The following is a 25,891-nucleotide window of genomic DNA, read 5'->3' as shown; positions in this document are numbered from 1 at the left end:
TTGGTGTAATCCACTCTAGATGAAAGGAATTTTGTGAAGCTATATATCTCTTTTGACATACATTTAAGGGGAGAAAGTAGTAGGGATATTACTATTAGGGACTGTGGCAAGGCATCACCAATTTCATTGTATTTTGAAAAAACTGCCGCTAAAGGGTGCCTGAAAATGCTTGAGCATGAGTTCTTTTTGTCTGACTACAACTATTTTCGAATAAAAGTGCTTGAGCAGGATGAAGAGGATTTGGCTTCGATCAGTGAGAGGCTTGGTCAGTTCGATGAATATGATATGGTACAGTAATATATAATCTGGTTGTTTTGATATACATGACTATTAGCGTGTATTATTTTTATAATTTTATTTTCTTTGCTTATGGGATATTTTTGGTGACACCTTTGTGGTAATTAGTTTTCATGCTATCTTAGATCAAGCCATGGAGCATCTTAGGTTAAGCTTTTATGGCTCTGAGTGGACTTCACTGCTGAAGGCAACTTCCAGGCTGATATAAGGTTTCATTTAAGTGGAAATGAATCAGCTAATAAGACCTTGTTTACTGTCTATAGTAAAGTATCGGGTCATCCAAGCCAAACGAAACAGAGTGCACTAATTCATGCGCTAATGTATATCAATGAAGTATTAGGGTACATTATTGTAGATTTCAACTATATTAAATATCAGAGGTTATGTGCTCCGGTAAATGCTCAAGTATAATGATGTATGGATATTTGCATAAGTACGAAATGTATGCATAACTATATTGTATGAATGAATTGAGTTAAATTCAAGTTTCTGGATGTATATATGTGCACTTGAATGTGAAGACGGGCCAAATCCTGACATTGCTTTAGGATGTCGTCCATCAAAGTTCAGTTCAGTTCTATTGAATGGGATGTTGAAGTACTCTCTGTTTGCATACATACCTCTATTTTGAAAGTCGATCTCTTCTTGTAGAAGTCACTAGTGATGGGTCTTAGTTTTCACCCATCACTAATGTATCATTAGTGATAAGTATCCTTATCATCCATCATTAATATTAAATAATTAGTGACGGATGTCTTTATAACCCATCACTAAATATAGCCTTAGCGGCTCCCTGTCGGGACCACTCATTAGTGACGGGTTGTTATGAGACCAGTCACTAATGACTTACTCATTAGTGGCTTACTCATTAGTGATGGGTGTCTTTATAACCTGTTACTAATTAGTGATGTTTACTGTTATTTTATTGACCGAGCAACACGACCAGATAGCGTCTGTCTGCCGCGGCTGCTCGGCAAAGGGGTGATTTTTTTTGCGATTCTGTTGAGGCCGAATCAAATCTCGGTGATTTGAAGTTGGTGTCTATCCCTGGCCTTTGAAGGTTTTCCTCCTCCCTCTCCTCCTCCTCTTGCTCATATATGCATGGTGGATTCTAGGGTTTAAGTTGGAATCAACAATTTTGCTCTTTCTCCCAGATCTTGATATATATGGATTGTCCCCCTTAATTAGTGTATATGCATAACCTATGTCTCTCATTCGGGAGTGTTTGATTATAAATATTACTTGGCAACTCATTATATTTATAAGAAATGCTCCTGAATTGTCTATGTACTTTGGACAGTTTGAGGATATGTGGCTCAAGTAGTAGCTTTTTGTGCTCTTGTCTAGTTCTAGAGAGAATTTTAGTGGCGTCTCCCTGTTGTTCTTCGGATACACACCCTCTCGGCTCGTTCCCGTGACGTGTATTTGGAGAACAGCGAGGAGGTACTACCAAAATTTTCTCCAGAATTGTACAAGAGCATGGAAACCTACTCGGGCCATATATCCTCATATGGGATTAGAACTATCTTTGCCTATTAGAAATTAGCTAGGATGCTTCGCCATAGATAATATGTATCATATTTGGATGTTAGTTGTTCTCTTGAATATCACTAGAACACATGTACACACTTAATTTAGTTAAATTGAGCTAAAATTTTTATACTTATTCTATGTTCTCTGTCGTTTCTATTTAGAATTAATATTTTTTTTCAATTTGTAGATGGTGGATAGAAGTTGATGTACCTTGATTTCCGTACTTGTAATGAGTATATAAGCGGAGTGAAATCTTTCTTGACTGTCGCGGTGGCAGATATAGAAGGTCAGGGTAAAACGGTAATTTGGTGTCCATGCTGTGATTGCAACAATGAGAAGAAGTTTCTAAAACTTGACAATGTATACGATCACTTGTTAAGACGTGGATTCAAATAGAGATATCACGTTTGGAACAAACACGACGAGGAAGGCCTTAACGAAGGAGAAATAGATCAGGTCCTCCCTGATGACAATACGGATCAAGGACTCCCGCCAGCTGGTGATAGGGATGATTATCTCAGGGACGTAGATATATTAGGATTCGATGATGACTACATGAATTTTGTGGAGAATATGGACTAAATGGTGCGTGATGCTAAGGGGCACGATGAGTATAGTGATGTTTAGTTTGCCAAATTCCAGGAACTGGTGTGAGATTTGAAGACACCATTTTATCCTGGCTGTAAGGAGAAATATATGCTGCTGTTTGCGGTGCTTACATTTCTGCAATTGAAGACAACCCATCGTTGGTCTGATAGGAGTTTCAAAGCATCGTTGTATCTGCTAAAGGACATGCTACCAGAGGGGAACAAGGTGCCAAAGATCGTTTACGACACAAAGAAGATAGTTTGTCCTTTGGGATTGGATGTAGAAAAAATGCACGCATGTAAGGAGGATTGTGTCATGTTTCGTGGAGAGTATGTAGACATGGATCAATTTCCTATTTGTGAAACCTATCGATACAAGCATAGAAATGACGGTGGTGACGTGGAGGAAGGCAACAAGAGAAAATAGCCTTCTAGAAAGGTGATATGGTATTTCCCTGTAATTCCTTGTTTGAAGCGTTTGTTCCAGAACAAAAAGGAGTCCCGATTGTTGCGATGGCACAAGGAGGGTCATAAGAACGACGCAATGTACGGCACCCCGCAGATTCAGCTCAGTGGCAAACCATTGGTTCCACATTTGGGTGGTTCGTTGAAGAATTAAGAAATATTAGGTTTGCTATGAGCACAGATGGCATGACTCCGTTCGGTAACATGAGTACCTCATATAGCACCTGGCCTATTGTACTGTCTATCTACAACCTTCCACCTTAGTTTTGTAAAAAATAAAAATACATTATGTTATCGACCTTAATTCCTGGTCCGAGGCAACCTGTCAACGACATTGATGTATACCTCAGGCCTTTGTTGGATGATCTTAAAGCACTCTGGTCTGAAGGCGTTAAAGTTTGGGATCAGTACAAGTGAGAATACTTCATCCTATATGCCATGTTGTTCATCACCATCAATGATCTGTCAGCATTTCGTAACTTGTCAAGGCAAAGTAAAAGAAAAGGTGAAGCTTGCCCCTAGTGCTTAGATGGCACTGAGAGTATGTGGCTGAACGAGTCAAAGAAAATAGTGTACATATGACATCGACATTTCTTTCCAAGGAACCACCAGACCGGAAAATGAAGTCTCAATTTGATGGCACAAGGGAGAAAGCGTCACCTGCAAGGCATTTTAGCGGGCAAGATGTCTATAATAAGATTAATGGTATCAAGCTTGTCCTTGGCAAGCGAAAAGGATCCTCCACGAGTGATGAAAATGGAATGTGAAACAAGAAATCAATTCTCTAGGAGCTTGATTATTGGAAATACCTAGACGTTCATCACTGTATTGACCTCATGCACGTAGAGAAGAATATCTATGATAGTCTCCTTGGTACAATGCTCAACATGAAGGGAAAAATAAAAGATCATGAAAACACAAGAGCTGACCTTGAATAAATGGGCTTTAGGCCGGAGCTTCATGTCATGGATACAGATAAACGGAAATTCCTACCCCTATCTTGCATCACCCTATCCAAGAAGGAGAAAAAAGATTTTGCGAGTTCTTGAACGGTGTGAAAGTTCCCTCCAGTTACTCGTCCAACATTAGAAGACTTGTTTCAATGAAAGAGCTAAAAATGGTTGCTAGCATGAAAACTCATGATTGCCATGTGATATTGACGCAGATGATTGTGGTTACAATTAGAAACATGTTGCCAATTGGTGTTTGAGAAGCTATCATGAGCATGTGCTTTTTTTTTCAATGTAATTGGTTCTCGATTACTGCCTTTTTATTTGACCGGCCTAGAGTATCCAGGTGAATCCGGAATATCCGGGTTCCGAAGCCTTCGGGCCATCCTCCGGTGAATGCTCTCAGCTAGTCACTACTCTAACTTAACCTGGAACCTTCGGGCTGGTCCGGACTATCCGGGATGTGTCGGACACTCCGAGTGAGGCTCCGAGAGAGGCTCTCGGTTATTCGCTAACGCAATTACCCGGAGTCTCCGGGCTTACCCGGATTATCCGGGTAACACAGACTTGGGTTCTTCACAACTTTTCCCTCGGGTGATTCGACTCACTTTACAAATCTGTGTTACACAAACGTGTATATGCCTCATCCAAATGATTCTAAACCAATATCACACCCTAAACCATAACCAATTTTGAACACAATTCGACGAACAATTTCTGCTGAACCAGGAGTATCCGGGTGAGGTCGGAATATCCGAGTCAGCTCAAAAAAGCTGTTCTCGAGTGGATTTTTGGTCAGTTCGAGTTGTGATCTTTTCCAAGCCTAAAGGGAACATGTTAGGGGTAGTCCAAGGGTCCTGGAACTCGCTCATCAACTAGCAACACGACTCTACAACTTATATTCGCCCAAAACTCTATTTTTGCTCCAAAAAGCTCAAGAACGTCAAGAACTACTCGATTCTTCCATGAAAACAAAAATAGATTGGATAGATGAGTAGCTCATGAGCTAGAGAACACAATGGTACCACATGCATACCTTGGCTTTGCTTCTAGAGTGCGGATTCGAGGGAGGTGCGAGAGAGAGCTTGAGAGGGGGGGGCTACTGCAGCTGAGCTACTGAGTGAGGGTGTGGGGAGTGAGGGAGGAGAGAGAGAGAGGGCAGGTGGGGCTGCCCGTTTGAGTGGTTGGGATGGTGGGGGCACTTGTGGGGCCCACATGTTAGAGAAAGGAGGTATTTTCAAGCGATTTCTATTCTTTTCTCTCCCAATTTTCTTTCTTTTATCCAAATAATTTTAAACGAATTGTTCTAGAGTTACAAAACAAAGTCACATAAACTTAAACATAATACTTAAGAAGCATAATTATACTTAATTAGGTGATTACATATTTGGGACATGACAGCTCCCAATCCGGCTCTTCTCTACCGCGTGTGCTGGTGCGAGGTCGTGGCTCCCAACCATGCAAGTGCAATAGATTTATCACCTAAAAACAATGTTGTATAGATGACTAAAATCACACACATGCTTACTTGCCCTTTAAGTCCTGACAATTGAATAATCATTTCAATTATCTTACCATTTTTTCATTTTTGATACGCGACATGATACATGAAATGTTGGAGCAATTTTAGCATAATTGATGATGCCAAGAGAGCACGACATACCTGAAATGAAGTCTTAAGACAAAATCCATAGCAAATCCAGTTTTTTGTAGTTCCTTATTTTGGAGCAATTTTAGGTACTATTTGAATTATGCTTGCTGTAGCTCAAGGGGAATGAAAAAAATAGAAAAGGGAAAATAGCAGGTATTTTTAACCAAGAAATCATTTCTGTACATAGTTAAATATGGATAACTTTATGCAATAAAGAATTTTACAGTGCAAAAGGTAAACTCCTTATATGTAGATGTGGTGCAATAGAAAAGATGGGAGGGAGGAGTCAACCATAATTGAATCTCATTCGAAGCTATCCATTTGTATATGTCAAACATAGAATGAAGTCAATTACAATAAACACCTTAGAAACTCTTATGCTGGTACATTTTTCATTATTACTTTCCCACTGACTATCACCAATTTCACTCAAAAGAAAAACTGTATAGCTTCAATTGAATTTTGAAATTTAAAAATTAGAGCAATAATGAGGTAGAGAACGAATCTCACCTTAATAGCCTAAGCAAGTGAAGGCCATGACCTAGCACCATACCCACATCCCTCCAACTTGCTTAAGAAATTAGTGCAAAAACATTGGGTAGTGGCAATATCAAGCCAGATACAATCAGTAACATCGATAACTCATGCAACTTGATGGGTAGTGACAATAATGTTATTGTACAAGTCTATAGGGGTTTGCACTAAAGGAGGTGAGGTTGTGGAGCATGAAGGGCTAAAAACATTGTATCGGTGAATCTGAATAGGGTAGTGTAATTATGGGTCAACCTGTCAAGTATATCTGCATCTACATGGAAATATGCAATCCATTGTTAATGCAACATCATCCAGCATGGTCACATTCAGCATATGCAATAACATGTGCTCCATCCCACTCACATAAGTTAACACGTAGAACCAACCACACACTATCTCAACATATCAAGTATTCAAGGAAACTTCAAAGAGCCAGCCAAACAAAATCTCAATTTATTTAAACAATTGAGAAACAACAAAGGTAAAATAATCTCGGGAAGAAGCTAATTATGAACTCATACATGTTAAAGTGCTTCAAGCAACCAAACAACCCATGGATGCACTCAACCTGGACTAGATAATACAATACATGTTCTTTTAGCTGTTTATATTCAGCTAAGATTTTGTTTGGTTGATTGTATGAGGTGTCTTAACAGCACTGAGATAGTGTTTGGCCACCCACATGTGCTAGGCTACTAGCTTAACAGAAAATGAGGAAGCACAAGTGATCACATAAACTGAATGCAGACATGGGATCACTGCCCAAGCACATTGTCACACAAAGGAACATAGGATTTGCCTAGTTTTTTGTATACCTGCATACAGAGGCAACCAACCAGTCCCCAAATGCAAGCTTTCGTTCTGGGGGTCTATACTTCAATAAAATGGCATGGCTAACATCAGTAAACAGCTCAAGAGTGCCAAGGCCCCTCCAAAAATTCCCCGCACTCATACCCACCTGATTGTATCGTACATCCTCCCTCTGCAATAATACTACTGCCATTTTAGTCATCCCAAATTCCTGATCACCAGTTAACCATGAATGAAATGCAATGGTTGATGGAGAGAAGGGTGTAAGCAAGCATCTATGTGCATATACAACTACAGTTGAAACAAAGTTAAGCAGGAGCAACGGGATAATCATGTCAACATTTGATCAAACATGTTACCTGCTCGATGTTATATATACTTGGGTTTGGGAGTAGCATCTAGACTCCTAGGTAAGTGGTAAGTGTTTAAGTGATTAATGATAACCATATCATTGTAACTAACAATTTATCTTGAAGGGAATAAAAAATTTAGTTTACAATGATAATTGGGTATTCTTAGTCTCTAAGTTGATTATATGGATGATCAAAGGACATGTGCAAGAAGATTAAGGATCTTCTAGTTCTAAGTGTCACAAAGGAGATGAAAGATATTTAGAGTAGTATGGTTTGACCTAGTTGAGTCTAGACTTGGTTGGATGCACACTTGCGTATCTCTAGCGCTAGGTAGCTCATTGAAGCCCATGGTTGAGATGTTGTGAAGTTAGAGCTAAAAAAAGGTTGAATTGGACAAGCTTAGTGAATTTAGCTTCACCGGATGGTCTGTTCTTGTGAAGCTTGTTCTCACCAGAGCATGCTTTGTTTATCAAGGTAGAAAGAATGTGAGTTCATTGGATGTTCCGATGATTGAGGTGATGGAATCACTGGATGCTTTTCTGGTGACATGGGCCTAGAAATATTAGAAGTATTTCATAGGATGGTCCGGTGTTAGTTTGAAAAAAGCACCAGACTAATTTCAGCAGAAGTGGAATTGTCCAGGAAAAATGAAGTTCAACTAACCGGATTATCCGGTGATGCAATGATGAAAGCACCAGACTATTTATTCCAGAGGCGATTCCAAGTGATGAAGTATGAAGCTCAGTTCACAAGATGGTCCAGTAATCATGGTGTGTACACCGGACTCTTACACTGTAGCAATTCTTGCAGAGAAGGTTTATTGGTTCTAGAAGAAGCTATACTCACTGTATGGTCCAGTGATGTCAAAAGAATCACCAGACTAATTTTTACAGAGAAAGTTGTGACTATTTGAAAAATGAAGGTTAACAGACTGGATAGTCCGGTGCTAAAGGTATACTCACTGGATGCATACACTGGACTATCCTCAGCAGTAACAACTAATGACAGCTGGCACAGTAGGACTTTGAAGTTTGTACTCATCGGATTGTTCGGTGATTGTGAGGAGGTATTCACCAGATTGTCCAGTGTTAACAGAAAAAGTGGGTTGTTTGAGAACAACTACATTTGGATCTAGCCTATAAATACCCTCTCACTTGTTTTCAGTTGGTGCTCTTGTGACCTCAGAAGAGCTCATACATTGTATGTGTCGTCAAGAAGTAAGAGAGTGCACTTGAGTGAATTCTAAAATTCTTAATTGAAGATTAAGGACATCTTTAGTGCTTGGAGAGTAGCAAGTATGCATCTAGCTGTAGTCTAGGCTTGTTACTCTTGGTCAAGTGAAGCTATTGGCTTGTTACTCTTAGTGGTTGGCAACACCTAGCCGGTCTTTGGTAATTGGAGGTGTCTTGATGAGCTCTTGGAGTTCTTGTGAGAGCCCCAAAAAGAGCTATGTATTTGGTTTGATGCCTGCCAATCCAGAGATGGAGAAGTGACAATCATGAGTGAGCACTTGAGACTCTATGACTTAAGGAGGAGTGATATCCTTTGTGGATGCTCCAACGAGAACTAAGGGGGAGTGCCAACTCCTCGATATCTCGGGAAAAAAAATCTGATGTTCTCTTGTCCATCTCTTTACTATTCCATAATTTAATTCGAGTATTTACTTTCTTGCAAGCTTCCCTTTTCGTTTTTTCTTAGTGTCTTTGCTTGATTGTTTTTGTTGCCTTCTCCTAGCTTGTTTGTGTAGTCACATTTTCTTTCTTCTAGACTAAGGTTGTTATTTGTTCTAGATTTTGATAAATTTTTTTAATTACCCAATTCACCCCTCCCTCTTGAGCCATTCGATCCTTTCATTGGAGTCATTGGAGAGCTCAAGGACCTTAGTGAAGCGGTCCAGACAGTTCCCGACAGCTATATCGATGGTCTCCCTGAAGATCATGTACCTTCCCACATTGTAGGCGATAACCTGTGTGTTACCACCAGAGATGTAGAGCATGATAGGATCCACAACCCTTGTGACTGCGCGTCCCATCTCAATGTGCATGACATAGTGGTTGACGGTGACGAGCGGCTTCCTCCAAAGCAGCAATAGCGCGCGTACCACGGCGGCAACGACCTAGAGCAGGTCGCCCATGCTGGGTCCCTCGATGTAGCAGACATAGGCAAGGTCGACGGGGGCGACTCTGGCCTCGGCGAGCGCGAAGCGGAGGAGCGGGAGGAGGTGCATGAGATGGTGTTGCACGGTGTCCCGGGGGAGGAAGCAGTGGCCCAACGGGGTCACGTAGGTGTGGCGCGTCACGTTGAACCATGCTTCATCGTTGATGTAGCCCTCATCAGTCTCGTCACCACTATCAAGGTCACGTGAGAGCATGAGAGGCCACGCAGGGGGCCCTCATCGTTGGAGTCCACGGGCGACATAGTGGGGGAGGAGCGCTTGCCACGATGTGTGGAGAGAGCACGGAGGAGAACGGATGCTGGGGAGAAGCGTTGGGTGTGGGCGCTGGCGTGGCAGTCACAGTCGCTTGAGCTGAGGTGGAGGCAGTAATGCGGGTGTAGCGGAGGCGGCGGTGGCGGACGCTAGCGCATGGGCAAGCATCCAAATCCGTGTAAGAACCATCGAGCGGTTTCTAAATTACCATAACATACGGGGAAGGAAAGTGAGGGTAGGGATTGGGGAGAATATTTAACTTTAGACCGTTTAATCGTGTCCAATGTACGGTGTAGATCGTTCAGTTCTATCATAACTCGCATTTCACAAGAGTATAAAATTAAGGAGATGTTAGAGACATATATACCTATAGCATTTATGGAAACAGCTAAACTTAAAAACATGCAATCCATGCATTTTAAAAAGAACTGAAATGAACATTCTACCATAAATCTTGTGTCAACGGAGGGTTTAAGGAGAAGCGTTGGGTGCGGTCGCGGTCGCCTAAGCGGAGGCGGAGGCGTTAGTGCGGCGGCAATTTCGGGGATGGGGAGGCGGCGGGTTCGGGGACGGGGAGACGACGTGTTCAGCTTGAGAAGCGGTAATGCGGCTTCCAAATCAGCGTAACAACATGGAAGGAAAGCCATGGCAAGGGGAGGGGAGAATCTTTAACTTTAAGGGGAGAGGAGAATCTTTAACCGTGATCGTTTGATCGTGTATAATATATAACGTAGATCATTTAGTTCTGTTATAACTCGTAAATTTTTATAGGAGTATAGATATAGTTAGATATATATGCTATGTTGGTTAGTTAATAAAAATATAATATTATGAATTTATTTTTAAAGAAAAAACTCTTAATATAGCTGTCATACAGCTAACCTAGTTAGTTTAAACATGGTAGTTATGGAATTCTCGAAATTTTAGTGCATGGCTTCTAAAACATTAAATGAAAAGGAGCAATGTGTGCGTTCAGATATTGTTTAAAATCACTACCGTGTGAATTGCATATAGTTTTATGGGGAGGTGAAAACTTTACCTTGCTCAAAGTGAGCTGTATTTCTGCTAATTACAGAACGAATTGAAGTTATATAGTTATTAATATTTTGCTAATAATAAGTCTGCATGCGGTTTTTTGGGATCTGCTTTATTTGCAACTAATACTGTAAGCGCGTGCGTCAGTCAAGCATCATCAGTGTGATGTCATTCGTGCTCAGCGGGTGCTGTTTTACTTGGTCTCCATGGCTCCAACCTGTTTGCTTATGCGTTTCAACAACTTGTATTTACAAAAATAGTAGTATGACTCAATGCAAGTCTAGAGGATACGTATACGATGATATCAGAAACTCGACAAAGGGTTGGTGCCAAACAATCAGACTAGAACTGTAGAATATTAGGAAGGATGGGGATACTTCAAATAGAGGTTAGTCGTCTTTTCGTCATCATTCTCATTTTTAGAATGGGTACATATTTTGTGGAAATTTAGCAAATCACCAAATAAAATAAGTCACCAAAAAAAAAGAGGAATATCAAAACACAAATTTTTACAAAGACAATTTTTAACGGATCTCCTCCGGAGGGATTAAACTATTATCCAACTCGGATGTCAATGCTATAGCAGTACCAATTGTTAAGGATTGCACCTTATAATGCTTAACAATACAAATTGCCTAAACGAAAAATTCAAGTTTCGCTCGTTATAAATTGTTCAAAATTGCCATCTCTTACCACGACAAAGAAGCTAAAATAAACATCTAAATATAACACTACCAATGGTGCGTCACACTTGAACCTGCATACACATATGGAAGTCAAACTCTGTTTCCGTCTCCTGAAAAACTTTTGAAATGTATTATTTACCGTATTCATATCTCACCAGGTGTACAGATGGAAATCGCATCAATTTTGAATTGGAATCGCGTAGGAGATACATGAAGTCAAGCAGCTTATAGAACTAAAAGTACATAGATTCAAATGACCAAATTAAACATTCATGGACTTGACACTCTGATGAAATCCAAATCTGGAGGACTTCTGTACTCTGAAAGAGACCATGCACATAGTATCTAGGGCAGCTGCCAAACACTCTGCTACTGCAAAAATATGCACCGGAGGGATGACTTGGCTTGGTAGTTTGCATCATTTGCAGAAAGAACTAGAGCAAGACTGCAAGAGTATAGCTGAAAAAGAAACCATGAATCGTTTCAAAACAAAGCCAAGCAGAGTGAGTAAGATTAAGGTTCTTCCGATGGTTGGAAATGCAGCACGATATCAGACAAGAAGAAGCAGAGCTAGTTACCATTTCCCTTTTGGCAAAGTTCAGGCAGATGACGGCTGTGCACAATTTAGGATCATCTAATGATTTACGCACTGCAATATTTCAAATCTCTCTCACAATGTATCATGCGTAGGCGTCTACTCCAGTACTCCACCGAGTTGTTTGGAAAATGGAAAAAAAAAAAAGACAAAGCGAAAACTGAGTGGTATATTTACCGAAATAGGAAAAACTAAACTGAAAAGAAACTCGAAAAACAATAATGTAGTTCAGCGCCATAGAAAGTTTAGTTTTAACTTAGTTACATACACATGCTTTGTAACACGGACGCGCGGGAGCACGCGAGGCAAGCGGGTCCACATGGGAGCGGACGTGTGCGCGGCAAGTGGGCCCACGCAAGAGCACGCAGGAGTGCGGGCGCAGGATATGGGCCCATGTGGAGGAGCGGAGCGGAACATAGACGCCGAAAGTACTAAAAATGAAACACATATGAACGGAACAAGAACCACTACATATTTTTTAAGTAGTAAAGAAAAGGGAAAAACATCCCATAATAACACAAACAAACGACAAGTACTACCAGCCTCGTAGTTGGAGGACCAATCTCTTCTAACACAACCTTCCCATGTCTCGCACCACCGAGAGCACGGTGTGAGGAATGAAGCCTGGTCCGAGATCCCCAGTAACAAACACGAAGACAACAAAAGGCCCTCACCACAAGGCAAGAAAGAGCCCTGATGTTTCGCACCAAGGGATCTTGGATCAGCCTCCATTCCAGACACCCTGCTCCCCTCCTCTCATCTCTGAATCCCCTCCCTCCCTCCTCATGATTTCCCAATCAACACAACACACACAGCCACCTTAAAAAGAACCTCCAAGGACACTGCCAGACAAGCCCATCTCCTGCAGGGCACTTTTAAGCACTTAAACTAGGGTTTGATCCAGGTTAGGTGAGTGCTGTAAGCTTTTGCTCCTGCATCAGACGCTGTCTTCTTCTTGTAAGTGGTAATAGAATAGTGAGGTGTGTGAGCTTTTGTGCAGGGGTGCAGACGTGCAGTGCAGGACAAGGGGAATGCGGTGAAGGCCGGGGGGAGCCTGAGGTAGTGGGGGAGCTGATGCACGGTCCTTTCTGGCAATTTCCATGGGCATTTTCTTGCTGTTGCATAGTAAATTGGAGTTGCAGGGGGAGGAGGAGGGCAGTTGCATGTGGTGGTTAAAGTTCGGGCGGCAAGGCTTGACTGGGGTCACATGGTGTTTCTGATTAGTTTCTATACTCGTCGCACAAATCTCAAGGTGTGTCTGGGGGCGTAAGTATATCAGTTAGGTGCGCTGTGGACTCGCCTGCGCATCCTGCTAGATCCGAGCCACAGCTTAATCATGCATGCTATTGTACAAGGTAAACCATTTTAAAGTTAACACCTGAACCCAGTCTTAGCATAGCCTGTGTACATCAAAAGCGGAATAGTGAATTGTTTGCTGATTTTGCAAAGAGAAAAACAATTTCGATCGTAACTGCAGTGAGCGAAATCAAACCATTTTTTTGCTGATTCTGCAAGAAGAAGAACGGTATATCTGTACTTTCCTCTACGCTAGAAAAAGAAGAATAAGAAGAAAAAGAAGAAGAAGAAGAAGTTGATAATCTCTTAGTAGTGACTGAGTTAATGATCACCGCTGTTGAATTTCTTGTTTTTGAGACTCTTCTTCTAGCAAGGTTTGACATACCCTACCTTTGTTCTACAATCAACATGTGACGTTGCCCTTCGCCCTGACGACCATGACCGTGGCGACTAGAACCGACGGCGAAACGCCGAGAGCTTAGCTTCCGAGGTCGCCAAGTTAGTGCGCCGCCGCCGCCATCGAGCTCAAGCTTTCAAGCTATCTTTCTTTGTCGAGTGATCATGGTGCATCGAATGAGGTGTAGCAGCAGGATTATGCCTTGTTCGGCTATTATTCACCTCCACCAATGTACTAGCTGCCCATGAGTACAGCAGCAGCTTTCAAGCTATCTTTCTTTGCCGAGTGATATCATAGGAACCAAAAAGATATGCCACCGTTGAGCCAATTTACAGTCATCGAAATTCAAATTCCAGGCAATCAGGCAGAGCAGTTACCAGTCATGCTCTGAAAAATCCCAGTTCCGAAGTGACTCAAATTCAAATGTTCTGAAATTCAAATTCCAGGTAATTCCATTGCTTGAGTCGCAGAGTTCTCCGTCTGTGAAGTCACATCTCCCTGTGTGATCAAGAGCCTGAAGCAGCGATTCGCCATTGCTTGGAGCGTCAGTATTCGAACAAGTTCAGGAACATATCGCCACGAAAAAGCTTGCCGGTGGCCTGTGGGCAACCTGTGATAGAATAATTTTCTCTGTATCTCGTCAGAGTTATCTTAAATATCGTTTTACATCACTACGTAACTCGTTTGGACTTCTTTCATTGAAATGAATGAAAGAGTAGTGTTCCTGCTCATGGTTCAGAAAAACAAAAAGTCCTATCTCACATAATTTTATTTTACTAGGCATTCAGATGCTCATGGTTCAGAACACCGGTGATGAAATCCGGGCTCCGTGGTTCCCGGATTGGGAAAGGGAAACAAAAAGAAACCAACACAGTAAATCTCTGGTACTCGAAAAAATCGATAAGCCATATGTTCATGCAAAATTGCACCAATTTCACAAGGAAGCTAAAAACTAGAAGTTCGGATCAAACACAGTGCATGGGGTTCTTCAGCTATAACTTAGGTATGGGACCTTAAAACAGCCGAAGCATCTAAACATTTCTTAGGCGGAGGTTGCGGCGGAAGCCTTGACAGCGGCAGAAAGCTTAGACCTCCTCTTCGCCAAGCTCTCGCTACGGCGCTCCCTCTGCTCCTTCAGCCTCTGGGCGAGCAGCTTCTGGTACTCCGCGGCCTCAGACTTCTTCTTGGCGATTCTCTTCTTCTTCTCGGCGATTCTGGCACGCTTCCTCTGGAGGGTCTGGGGAGTCACAAGACGCTGGATCTTAGGAGCCTTGCTCACCTTCTTGCCTGCAACAAGTAACCATTAGGTAACAAGAAAGCTATAATTAGACAATATCGATAGGTACGCTTCTAGTCAGCAATATAAAAGAAAATAAAAGCCATCTCACAATAACAAATACAATAGTAACACAAAACTAAACAGGACGACGTAACCCCTTTTTCCCCAGGGGCAAAAGAGAGATGCAAACCATGAGCAATGCAATGACAATGAAGCAAAGAAACAAAGCAACTTAATGTGGTATGCTTACCATTCTTGGTAGTAAATGTCCTGCGGTATGTGTTAACATATTTGCGGACATCATCATCCTTGGAAAGGTTGAAGAGCTTCCTGATCTTGGAGGCCCTCTTGGGTCCCCTCATCCTGGGCTTCTCAGTGTCGGTCAGGCCAGGCAGATCATTCTCACCCTTCTTGACAATCACCAAGTTGATAACAGATAGGTCTTGGCTGACAATACAACCACGGACCGACTTCCTCCTGCGCTCACCATCACGCCTGCCATAACCACGGAAGCACGGAGTGCCTACAATATTCATACCAAATGTTCACATAAGAAACTCAGCGCAAGAGGGAAAAGAACAGCTGATCAGTTAAGAATACTGTGAGATGTGGAAATAAATGTAAAGTCTCTTACCCCTGTGGAGCAGAAGCCGGACACGCCCAGAAGTCAACACCCCTTGCTTCATGGGGAAGCCTTGCTTGTCACAACCACCCATGATCTTAAAGACATAGCCCTTGAATTCCTGCAAAACAAAGAAATGTTAAATATGCATATATCTGAGCATTAATTCAGCGAATGGATTAAGGCTCATGAAATAAGTTGTCAAGAAATTACCTCGCCAAGAGCATCACCACTGACCTCTTGGGAGATCCTTTTGTCAAAGAAGGCACGCCTGTAGTTGATAGAAAGGCATTAGCTATGTGAATAAAAAGCTAATGTGGCATACTAAATATACAAATACAGAAGTGGAGAAGAAGAAACAGTAGATGTGAAATATTTACAAAATAATTTAAACAGACAATTTTCCATCAATTTAGAGGGTAGAAAAGAAAGGTGGCCGCATTTTTATTAAACATCTAACACCCAAATGGTCTGCTGTCATATTGGTTTTGGAAATGTAGTTCTTTTTCAATAACCAGCTAACACCCAAACAGACTATCATTTTTTCCCCTAAATAAACATCATCATATTGTTGGGCTAATACCGTCGCATGCATGGTAGTAAATTAGCAATAAAGCCTGGCATTAAGCAGCAGGTAACAGTAGCATAGTTATGAAGGCGTCGCCTAATCAACGCTTAGGTGTCAGGGCAGTCGCCACAACCATCGACTCACCTAATGGCAATGTGGCGTCCGCCTTGCCGAATATGGTGTCGCCTTATCTCGCTGCGACGCCTTATTGCACAAGGCGGACACTGCATGGTCTAAGGAAAGCGTGCAAGGGGGAGAAAAACTGAGAGCACGCAGGGGAAAGAAGAGAGAACACACGCGCAGGAAAAGAAGAGAGAGAGAGGTCGAGCGCAGGACCTAACATCCAGAGTTGAAGCTAGAGCATTAGGGCGCACCGCCATCGCTCTTGCTTGATACCAGATCCGTCGTTGCCACCTCCCATCACCTCCGCACGCTGTCGTCGCTGCTTGCCCGCCTCCCCAATCCCCACCTCCTTCGCTACTCCACGCTCACCTCTTGCCGTTTGCTAGTCCGCCTCCGTCGCCGTCTACCCTCCTTTGCAATGGCGCCTCAGACCCGATAGATCTGTGCTCTACGCTTCTGCTAGCCTACAACGGTACATGGACTCCTCCGCAAGTCACAGTGGCGCCAGCATAGGCACATGGCTCCTCTTCCACCTTTGACTAGTCTCTTTCCATAGGGGAGGTACTTGCTCTACTCTTCCATGCCTCCTAGACTCCTTATGGCTGGTATTGCTTTGCTAGTGCTAATAGCTATTAGTTGTGTTTATGTACTATTGTGCTTGCTAATTGCTAGTGCACTACTGGTCTCCATTAGTGGTCATACATTTCAGTTTTCAGCTGTTAGTGCAGTTTTTATTTAGTAGTTAATGTATAGCTGTTAGTGCAGTTTTTATTTAGCCGTTAATGTATGGCTGTTAGATGCATGGCTGTTTGAGAAAACAGAAAAGCTGCAAGAAGTTCAACGCAGCACAAAAAATTCTGCTCGTGTTCGTGTGTTTGGCACAGGATTTCCAACATTTGGTATCAGAGCTATGTCGTCGTGAGCTCCTGGAAGCGCGCAGTTGAGGACTCCTCCGTGTCAAGGTCGCCTTAGCTCACCGACACCTCCGCGCCGACTATAGCACCGTGACGACAATGACCATAAGGTGGTCGTGCAACGTGTCATCAAGAAGGCATCGAGCTCGATGGTCCACCCCAAGCTTACCCGGACAAACTACACCTAGTAGGCGCTCGTGATACGGGTGAACCTGCAGACGCAAGGCCTTTGGAAGGCAATCTAACCCGACGGTGGTGACTACTGCGATGATAGTCTAGCGCTATCTGCCATTCTCCATGCCGTGCCGTCGGAGATGCTATCCACTCTTGCCAACAAGGACACCACCAAAGACGCATGGGACGCGATCAAGACGATGTGCGTCGGCATCGAGTGTGTTAGAGAGGTGAACATATAGAAGCTGTAGCACGAGCTCGGCGAAATCGAGTTCAAGGATGGCGAGTCTATTGACGACTTCACCATGAGGATCATGAGCCTCGCCAACAACCTCCGAGTACTAGGGGACGAAGTCACTGATGTTGAGGTGGTGCGAAAATTCTAGCAGGTTGTTCCAGAATGTCTCCAGCAGGTCACCATCTCCACCGAGACCCTCCTTGATCTGAGCATGATCTCAATTGAGGTGACCAGTCACTTACGCACTGTGGAGCAGAGATACAAGCTCGGCTCTTCAGACAGCAATGGCGGGCAGAAGCTACTCCTCACTGAGTGGCTAGCTCGCATGAAGTGCGATGGTGAGGGAGTATCCAGTAGCGGCTCCTATCGTCGTCATGGCAAGAACCATGGGTAGGAGGTAGTCGGGACAAATGTTGAAACTATAGCAAATTTGGCCATTTGGGGCAAGAATTGCCGCAACAAGCCAAAGCAAGCTAAGGCCCGCCTGACATAGGATGATGATGATGAGCCCACACTTTTAATGACCAAGGCTTATGTCGCATCGCCCGCCACGTCCACTACACAGCTGGTCGAGGCTAAGGCATCCGCACAGGTGGATCGAGAGGACCGCGACGACCGGATGTGGTACCTCAACACCGATGCCACGAACCATATGATCGGGTCGAGCGCTGCCTTCTCCAAGATCGACTCTGGAATCTGAGGCACTGTCAAGTTCGCCGACGGCTCCATTGTCAAAATCGAGGGGCGCAACACGATCTTGTTCGCCTGCAAGACCAGCAAGCACCACACGCTCACAGGGGGTGTACTTCATTCCCCTGCTGACCACCAACATCATTAGCATCGACCAGCTTGACGAGAACGGCTGCCAGGTGCTAGTGGATGGCGATGTCCTGCAAATCTAGGAATTGAATCGATGACTACTTGCGAGGGTGAGACGCTCCCCCCAACCAATTGTACATGCTTAGCCTCGACATCGTGCGACCGGTGTGTTTGTTGGCAAGAGGCTCCAAAGAGGCATGGCGTTGGCACACGAGGTACGGGCACCTCAGCTTCCAATCCCTACGTAAGCTCTCCAAGCAGGCCATGGTGCGAGGGCTGCCACAGATTGATCACATTGATCAAGTCTGTGACGGCTGCCTCGTCGGGAAGCAAATGCGAGCATGATTCCCCAAGCTGGCAAAGTAGCACAGAGCACATCCTCGACCTTGTGCACGGCGACCTCCGCGGACCGATCACGCCTATGATGCCATGCGGCAACCGCTACTTCCTGCTGTTGGTCGATGACTTGAGCCGCTACATGTGGCTCAATCTCCTCGCGAGCAAGGACCGAGCTCCAGCGGCAATCAGACAATTCCAGACCATGGCGAAGGTGGAGTCGGGAAGGAAGCTCAAAGTACTCTGCACTAACCGCAACGGTGAGTTCATGTCGGTGGAGTTTGGAGACTACTGCTCCGAGCGTGGTATTCAACGATAGCTCAAGGCCCCCTATTCTCCACAACAGAATGGGGTCATTGAGCGTCACAACCAGACAGTGGTCGCCATGACCCAAAGCATGCTGAAGGCAAAGGGCCTCCTCCGAACATTCTGATGTGAGGCCATCTCCATCGTTGTCTTCATCCTCAACCGTGCATCGACTCAAAGCGTCAATGGCAAGACTCCGTACAGGGCCTGTCATGGCGTGTGGCCAGCAGTGCAATTCCTCCGCACCTCGGCTACATCACGCATATCAAGAATGTGAAGCCTCACATAAAGAAGCTTGATGACCGTAGCAATCCGATGATCTTCATCGGCTACGAGAGTGAGTCCATGGCATACCGGGTGTACGACCCCATCGGTAGGTGCGTGCGCGTGACACGCGATGTCGTGTTCGACGAATTGGTGAAGTGGAAATGGAGCTCAGAGGAGGAACACGAGGTGAACGACGACGCCTCCTTCACTATAGAGTATGTGGTCACTAGGGGGCCAATGCGTGACACGCGTATGAGCTCCCCGAACCATGGCAGAACATCTTCTCTAGCAACACATGTGGCCGCGACGGATCAAACTCCGGTGGCAACTGAACACGTCACGCCACCCACACGACTCTGGGCTAGATGCGGCTGCCAAACGTTCCCCAGCGCAAATCGCACTGTCAACATCCTTGGTCCGACAACGCCACGAGGGTACACATCGCGCCACCTCGACCTCAACGAGCTTCACATGGTGAGCGCTAAAGAACCAAGTAGCTTCGCTAAGGTAGAGCAAAGCAACGGCTGACGAAAAGCAATGCAGGAGGAGATAGACTCCATTACTGACAACAAGACCTGAAGACTTGTTGATCTTCCTGTAGGTCACCGCACGATCGAACTAAAGTGGGTGTACAAAGTAAAGCGCGACGAGCATGGAGACATTATGAAGCACAAGGCACGTCACGTTGCCAAGGGCTACGTCCAACGACAAGGTGTGGACTTCAATGAGGTCTTTGCCCTCGTTACCCATCTAGAAACAGTGCAGCTCCTACTCGCCATTGCCACACATCAATCCTGGGAGGTTCACCATAATGATGTCAAGTCGACATTCTTGAATGTTGATCTCCGAGGAGGTGTATGTCACGCAGCCACCCGGCTTCATCGACAACATGCACAAGAATAAGGTGCTACATCTCCACAAGGCGCTCTACGATCTCTGCCAAGCACCGCATGCCTAGAACGAGAAGCTGGACGCCACTATACTCACACTCGTGTTTTATTGCATCAATTCCGAACACGAAATGTACACACGAGGTGAAAGTGGGAGTTGGTTGATTGTGGGTGTCCATGTCAACGACTTAATCATCACCGGCGACAACACCATCAGCATCCACGAATTCAAGGGGGAGATGAAGAACTTATTCTGGATAAGCGATTTGGGAGCACTCAAGTACTACCTTGGCATCAAGGTGCAGCAAAGCCAGAACGGCATCAAACTCAAGCAATATGCCTACACGCTGAAGATTCTGGAGAAGGCTGGGCTGGTGGACTGCAAGCCCTGTCAAACTCCAATGGAGGTACGCCTCAAGCTTAGCAAGTCGAGCTCATCCCCGCCAGTCGATGCTACTCTCTGCCAGAGTCTAGTCGGGAGCCTCCGGTACCTTGTCCACACCCAACTGGTCCTGGCCTACTCGGTAGGCTACGTCAACCACTTCATGGAGGTGCCATGTGAAGAGCACCTCGTCACCGTCAAGCACATATTGTGCTATGTATCAGGGAAAAAAACATTGGGTGTTCTCTACACGACCAAGAAGAATAACATGTGGCCATGTTTGTTGGGCTACTACGACAGTGATGTGGCCGACAACATCAATGATAGAAAGAGCACCTCTGAGGTGTTCTTCCTCGACGGCAACCCCATCACCTGGCAATCATCCAAGCAGAAGGTGGTGGCGCTGTCATCCTGCGAGGCAAAATATATCGCCGTGGCCTTCACGACGTGCCAAGGCATTTGGCTGGCACGACTTCTGAGTGACATGCTCAACTCAGAGCCCTAACATGCCGATCCTGAAGGTGGACAACAAGTCCACAGTCTCGTTAATCAAGAACCCAGTGCATCACGACCGAAGCAAGCACATCGACACAAAGTTTCATGTCATCAGGGAGTGCGCAGAAAAAGGCCAGATCGACAACGAGTTCATCCATATGGAGGAGCAATTGACAGATATTCTTACAAAGCCTCTCGCGCGGATCAAGTTCACGAAGCTCCGCGCAAAGATTGACATCGTCAACACCCAAGAATTGCATCAGGATTAGGGGGAGTTTGTGTTTACATGCAATTAATGGCCATGCATTTCAGATTTTCAGCTGTTAGTGCAGTTTTTATTTAGCCGTTAATGTATGACTGTTAGATGCATGGTTGTTTGGCTTATAAATAAAGGAGAAAAAAAAAGTTGCAAGAAGTTCAGCGCAACACAAAAAATTTTTGCTCATGTTCGTGTGTGTTCGGCTTGGGATTTCCAACAAACTTGTTAGTGCTCTGCTCCTCCATGCCTACTCGTACTTGCTAGTGCTCTACTGCTTTGCTAGTGCTTGTATATTCATGTGAAGTGAGTACAGCGTCACCTCCTGCCTCCTGGTACTTGCTAGTTGCTAGTGCTCTACTGCTCTGCTAATGCTTGCTATTAGTTGTGTTTATGTACTTGACTACTTGTTAGTGCTTTGCTCCTCCATGCCTCCTCGTACCTGCTGGTGCTCTACTGTTCTGCTAGTGCTTGTATATTCATGCGAAGTGAGTATGGCATTACCTCGCCTCACGCCATACTCGCTTAAAAGGTGTGAAGGTGGTCAAGCGCCTCGCCCTACCGCTGTAATAACTATGAACAGTAGCTAATTAGTTTGCTTTGATTTGTGCATTGAGCAACAGGTAACGGTAGTTAATTAGTTTGCTTTAATTTGTGCATTAAGCAGCATGCAACGGTAGCTAATTAGATTGCTTTGATTAGAGACATAATGTACTGCATGGTCTAGTTTTTGTTTCCTTTAAATAAAAGGTAACCAAAACAGAAAAGCTGCAGTCTTAGCGCACACAGAAAAATCTAGCTTGTGTTCTGCTCGTGTTTGAGTGTGATCGGCTCGGGATTTCCAACACATACATCTCAACGAACAAGTTTAAACAACAATTATCATCTCATGCCTCAATATTTATCTATACTCCATTAATGACTTCAGGAGTAGTAACATACGCCAATCATTACAGAAGGGTTGACCATTTTGACAGAAAGACAATAAAGAAACCAAACAATGAAGATGTATTTCAACAAGTCATCCCTATCATTAGGGTACACCCACCCACAAACAACAGAACCCACCCATAAAATTGAAGGTAGAGCATACCATAAAAATACTAGCAAAAGATAGCATGCTCCAAAATTCAAACAACAATTTTGGAATGTTCATCTAGATTTCTACAATAAACATTTCAACACCCTCAAAACAACAGATTAATAACTTGCGGCTGATCCATGCTAATTCCTGAAGCCCCCGTACACCAACAGCATGGAAACCATAACGCACTTCCAAATCTTTAACATATGCAAAAATTATGAGTACTACTACCACGACACTCTAAGTAACCCAAATTATCTTACTGTCATACAAGCTTAGCAAATTGCACAACTAATACTCCTAACACAGTAAATACTAGATGCCCCAGGTCAGGGAGGAAACAACACCCACAATTCAGACAAGCTAACACTTTCAAATGAATCTATGTGGTTCAACTTGCAAAGTAGTTAAACACTTACTAAGAGAAAACTAGGGTGCTAGAACCGATGCCAATCACAAACAGCCAAGAACAGTGAGTGGAAGATCAAAGCTCCCACGGATCTACATGAGACGAACGACGACAGCGGCCACGCGAGTAGAGTAGACGAGGGGAGCGGAATGGGATACTCACAACTTCTGGTCGTCATCGATCTCGAGCTTCTTCTGGCACCCGGTGGTCGGGTTCGCGATGTTGAACTAAGACCAACCAACGCAACGCAAAACAAAGCACACACGAATCAGACACCAGAATAGCCACGGATCCCATAAAACCCCTGCGTGCGCATCTACGGGAGGAGCAGCGTTTACCTTCATGGTCGCAGCGCAGCGCGAGCTCGCGGGCGGCGGGCGGCTCGAACGCTGGGGGCGGCGGCGGCGCACGAGGGCTGGGGATTTGGGCGAGAGGGCAATGAGGAGAGATGGGCGAGCTTTATATAGGGTAAGGAGAGATTAGGGCGAGACTGACGAGTGGGCCCAGGTGATCTGGGCCGTCCGTGCCTGCCTGCATGGTTCGTTCTTGCGGGCCGAAAGGATGAGTAGGTATCGGCCTGCATGAGCTTTGCTGCCCAATTTGTTTCTGAAAATACTAAAATACCCTTGCAAAATACCACTATTTGGCAGTCTGGATTGGATGTTTTGGGCGCGACTAGGGTGCTTAACTTTGATTAAAAGACTAAATTACCCTTTGTAACAGAGTGGGCCACTTTTCTGTCACTTGCCAAGTTAAACCAAGAAAATGTAACGAAATCAGAGGTTCTTAGATAACCCATTTGGATTCAAATACATCTTTAATGTATAAAACACGAATTAGTTCTTACGTTACATTTTTCTCTACTCTTTTTTATCTAATAAAAACTTTTAAAATTCAAATAATGTATCTATTTTACTATCCATCCTCATTTTTTAATCTCTTCACTTGTTACCGGATACGGATATGAGACTCATTTTACAATAAAAATATAAAAAAATTAATAGATAATCTTCTTCTTCTTTTTAACCCTATCTAAAATCAACTATAACATCACTCTTCAGTTTCATTCAACAACGCTCCTACGTATTTTTGTTATAAGGTAACTACACTTAGCTAGCTATTTATTTAGTGGTTAAACTCCAATTAATCCATGCAACTAGGGCAGCATGGTCTTTTTTCCATGTCTGCTAGGTTGACTGTGGCATTTGATTGGAGGCTCGTGGACGAGAAAAGGAGTGTGTTTAGTTGTAAAAGAGAAGGTGTATCATGTAGTTTGGTTGAGTAAAAGTATACTGGGAAGTCATATAGTTTTTTTAGAAGAGTGTTTTATTGGCTACACAAGTGGATGCAGTAAACATATGAAATTATTTAGTTATCTGTATGCGCGGATATAATGATTCTATTATTTGAGACTGACGAATAGGTCTTACTAACATGATAGTTCATGCAGCCTATATCCGCGTAAGTTTGAATGCGAGTGAAGTTCAATTTAAACTTATCTTATAAACAGGATGACTCATATAGACTATTTCTACTATGCAGATAATAAACATACTTCTATAGAAAAATACATGAGTAAATACAAATTTCTCATATATATATATATAGATTCAGATACAGATACAGCAAACCAAAGTGACCAAAGAGTTTCGGAGTGGCCGGGACGAAAAGAGCAAAAATTTAATGGCAGAAACTGGACACATTTAGAGTGGATAAAAAATCTTTTTAAGAATCCACAAAAGAAAGAGGCCCGTTTCTGACAGCCTGCTCTTTTTATATTTGGAAAGGGGCCCAAGCCCAATTAAATCTCAAACCCAGGCTAGGAGGTCTTAGTGTTGGAATTGATCTCGGCTAACGTATCCTAACTAACGAGACCGAAATATCAGTGATTCCGTACGCACCATGATCGGAGATGCAACCAACTCTTGGTTGCGGTCCCGAGTCGAGCAGCGCAATATAAATAAAGGGTCTCGGCGCCTCTCGGTGAGTATGAAAATCCCATGAGGTCCCAAACGCCCTAAAAACTCTTTCCGATCCTAAAGGGCGCTGAATCGACTCGAAGATCGTCGTCATTGCAGCAACTGATCAAGAACCGAATGGGTTCTCCAGGCTCCGGTACGTGTTCACGCTTCCGCACCAAATTGGTGTTTGATTTAGGGCTAATGATATTGTTTAAGGCTTACTTATGCATCTAACAATGGTACCAGAGCCGTCTTTAGCCCTAATCAGACCCCTGTTAGACTTAATTATGTTTATTGATGACCAATTAGTCCTGAATGATCATGTCTAAGTATAATTGATGTCAATTAGGTTCGGCTAATGTTAATTAGGGCCATTTTTGATTAAGTTTTAGCACTGTTATTCTCAATTAAGCAAGTTTAGGCCTTGATTGCTTCTGTTTAAAGCTTAAATTATATGAATTAGTCCAAATTAGTCTCGGATTATACACTCATTCATGTTTTAAAGTTAAATTCTTCCGATTTGATCATGTTTATGTGCATGCTTGTGTGTTTTGGAGCTTTGTTTGGGGCAAATAGATAGGTTTTGAGCTCGGGTAGCATTAAGAAGGAGGGGATTAGGGAAACTCTACCACACATCCTAATGAACATCCCCATTCCCCCCCCCCCCAAATCCGACTCAAAATCCCCAAATCCGAGACTCAAAATCCCCAAATCCAAACCCTAAATCCCCTAATCCGCCCCCCATTCTCAGGACAATCACTAAATTAGAGGGGATAAGGTTGAGTCTTACGCTTTTTGGTCGGCGTTGCCCGTTAGCTTCTTCTCCGGCGGGATCCCCTCCTTTTCCTTTCGGTTGCGCGCGGATCTTCCAGTTGGCGACGTCTTCTCATCTCCACCGCTCGTGCTTGCACGTCGTCTCTTCGGCGTGCTCCTCTTAGGTCACCGTGCGCACAACCTCATGGTCCACACCACCGAAGCTTTAACCAACGGAGGCACGCGCTTCTTCCTCACGTGTGCGCTCTGGCGGGTAGACCCACGGTGGCGCATTCTCTCTCTCTCTCTCTCTTGCCAGCGGTATTTTTTCCGACGTCGGAACCCTCGGACACCCGCCTCTCTCTCTCGCGCGCTGCGGCCGTATTTTTCGGAAGGGA

At 44.0% G+C, this 25,891-nt stretch overlaps 1 protein-coding gene and 1 pseudogene across 1 annotated transcript; both read right to left on the bottom strand.

Annotated features, from left to right (window-relative positions):
* Positions 1-6,772: 6,772 nt before the first annotated feature.
* Positions 6,773-9,551, bottom strand: LOC133906016 (uncharacterized; annotated as a pseudogene).
* A 4,804-nt stretch (positions 9,552-14,355) lies between these two features.
* On the bottom strand, positions 14,356-23,207 carry LOC133906205 (small ribosomal subunit protein eS6-like). The gene is made up of 6 exons (XM_062348026.1): positions 23,118-23,207; positions 22,942-23,006; positions 15,732-15,789; positions 15,531-15,639; positions 15,147-15,419; positions 14,356-14,904 (listed from the first exon to the last, which is right to left on the bottom strand). Exons 1-6 carry the CDS (start codon positions 23,121-23,123, stop codon positions 14,660-14,662), a joined length of 756 nt encoding a protein of 251 aa, XP_062204010.1. The 5' UTR covers positions 23,124-23,207; the 3' UTR covers positions 14,356-14,659.
* Positions 23,208-25,891: the final 2,684 nt, after the last annotated feature.

Source organism: Phragmites australis, chromosome 23 (assembly GCF_958298935.1).
Source record: "Phragmites australis chromosome 23, lpPhrAust1.1, whole genome shotgun sequence".
NCBI lineage: Eukaryota > Viridiplantae > Streptophyta > Magnoliopsida > Poales > Poaceae > Phragmites > Phragmites australis.
Note: the sequence above shows the minus strand (reverse complement) of the source record. Positions and strands in the feature narration are given on the sequence as shown.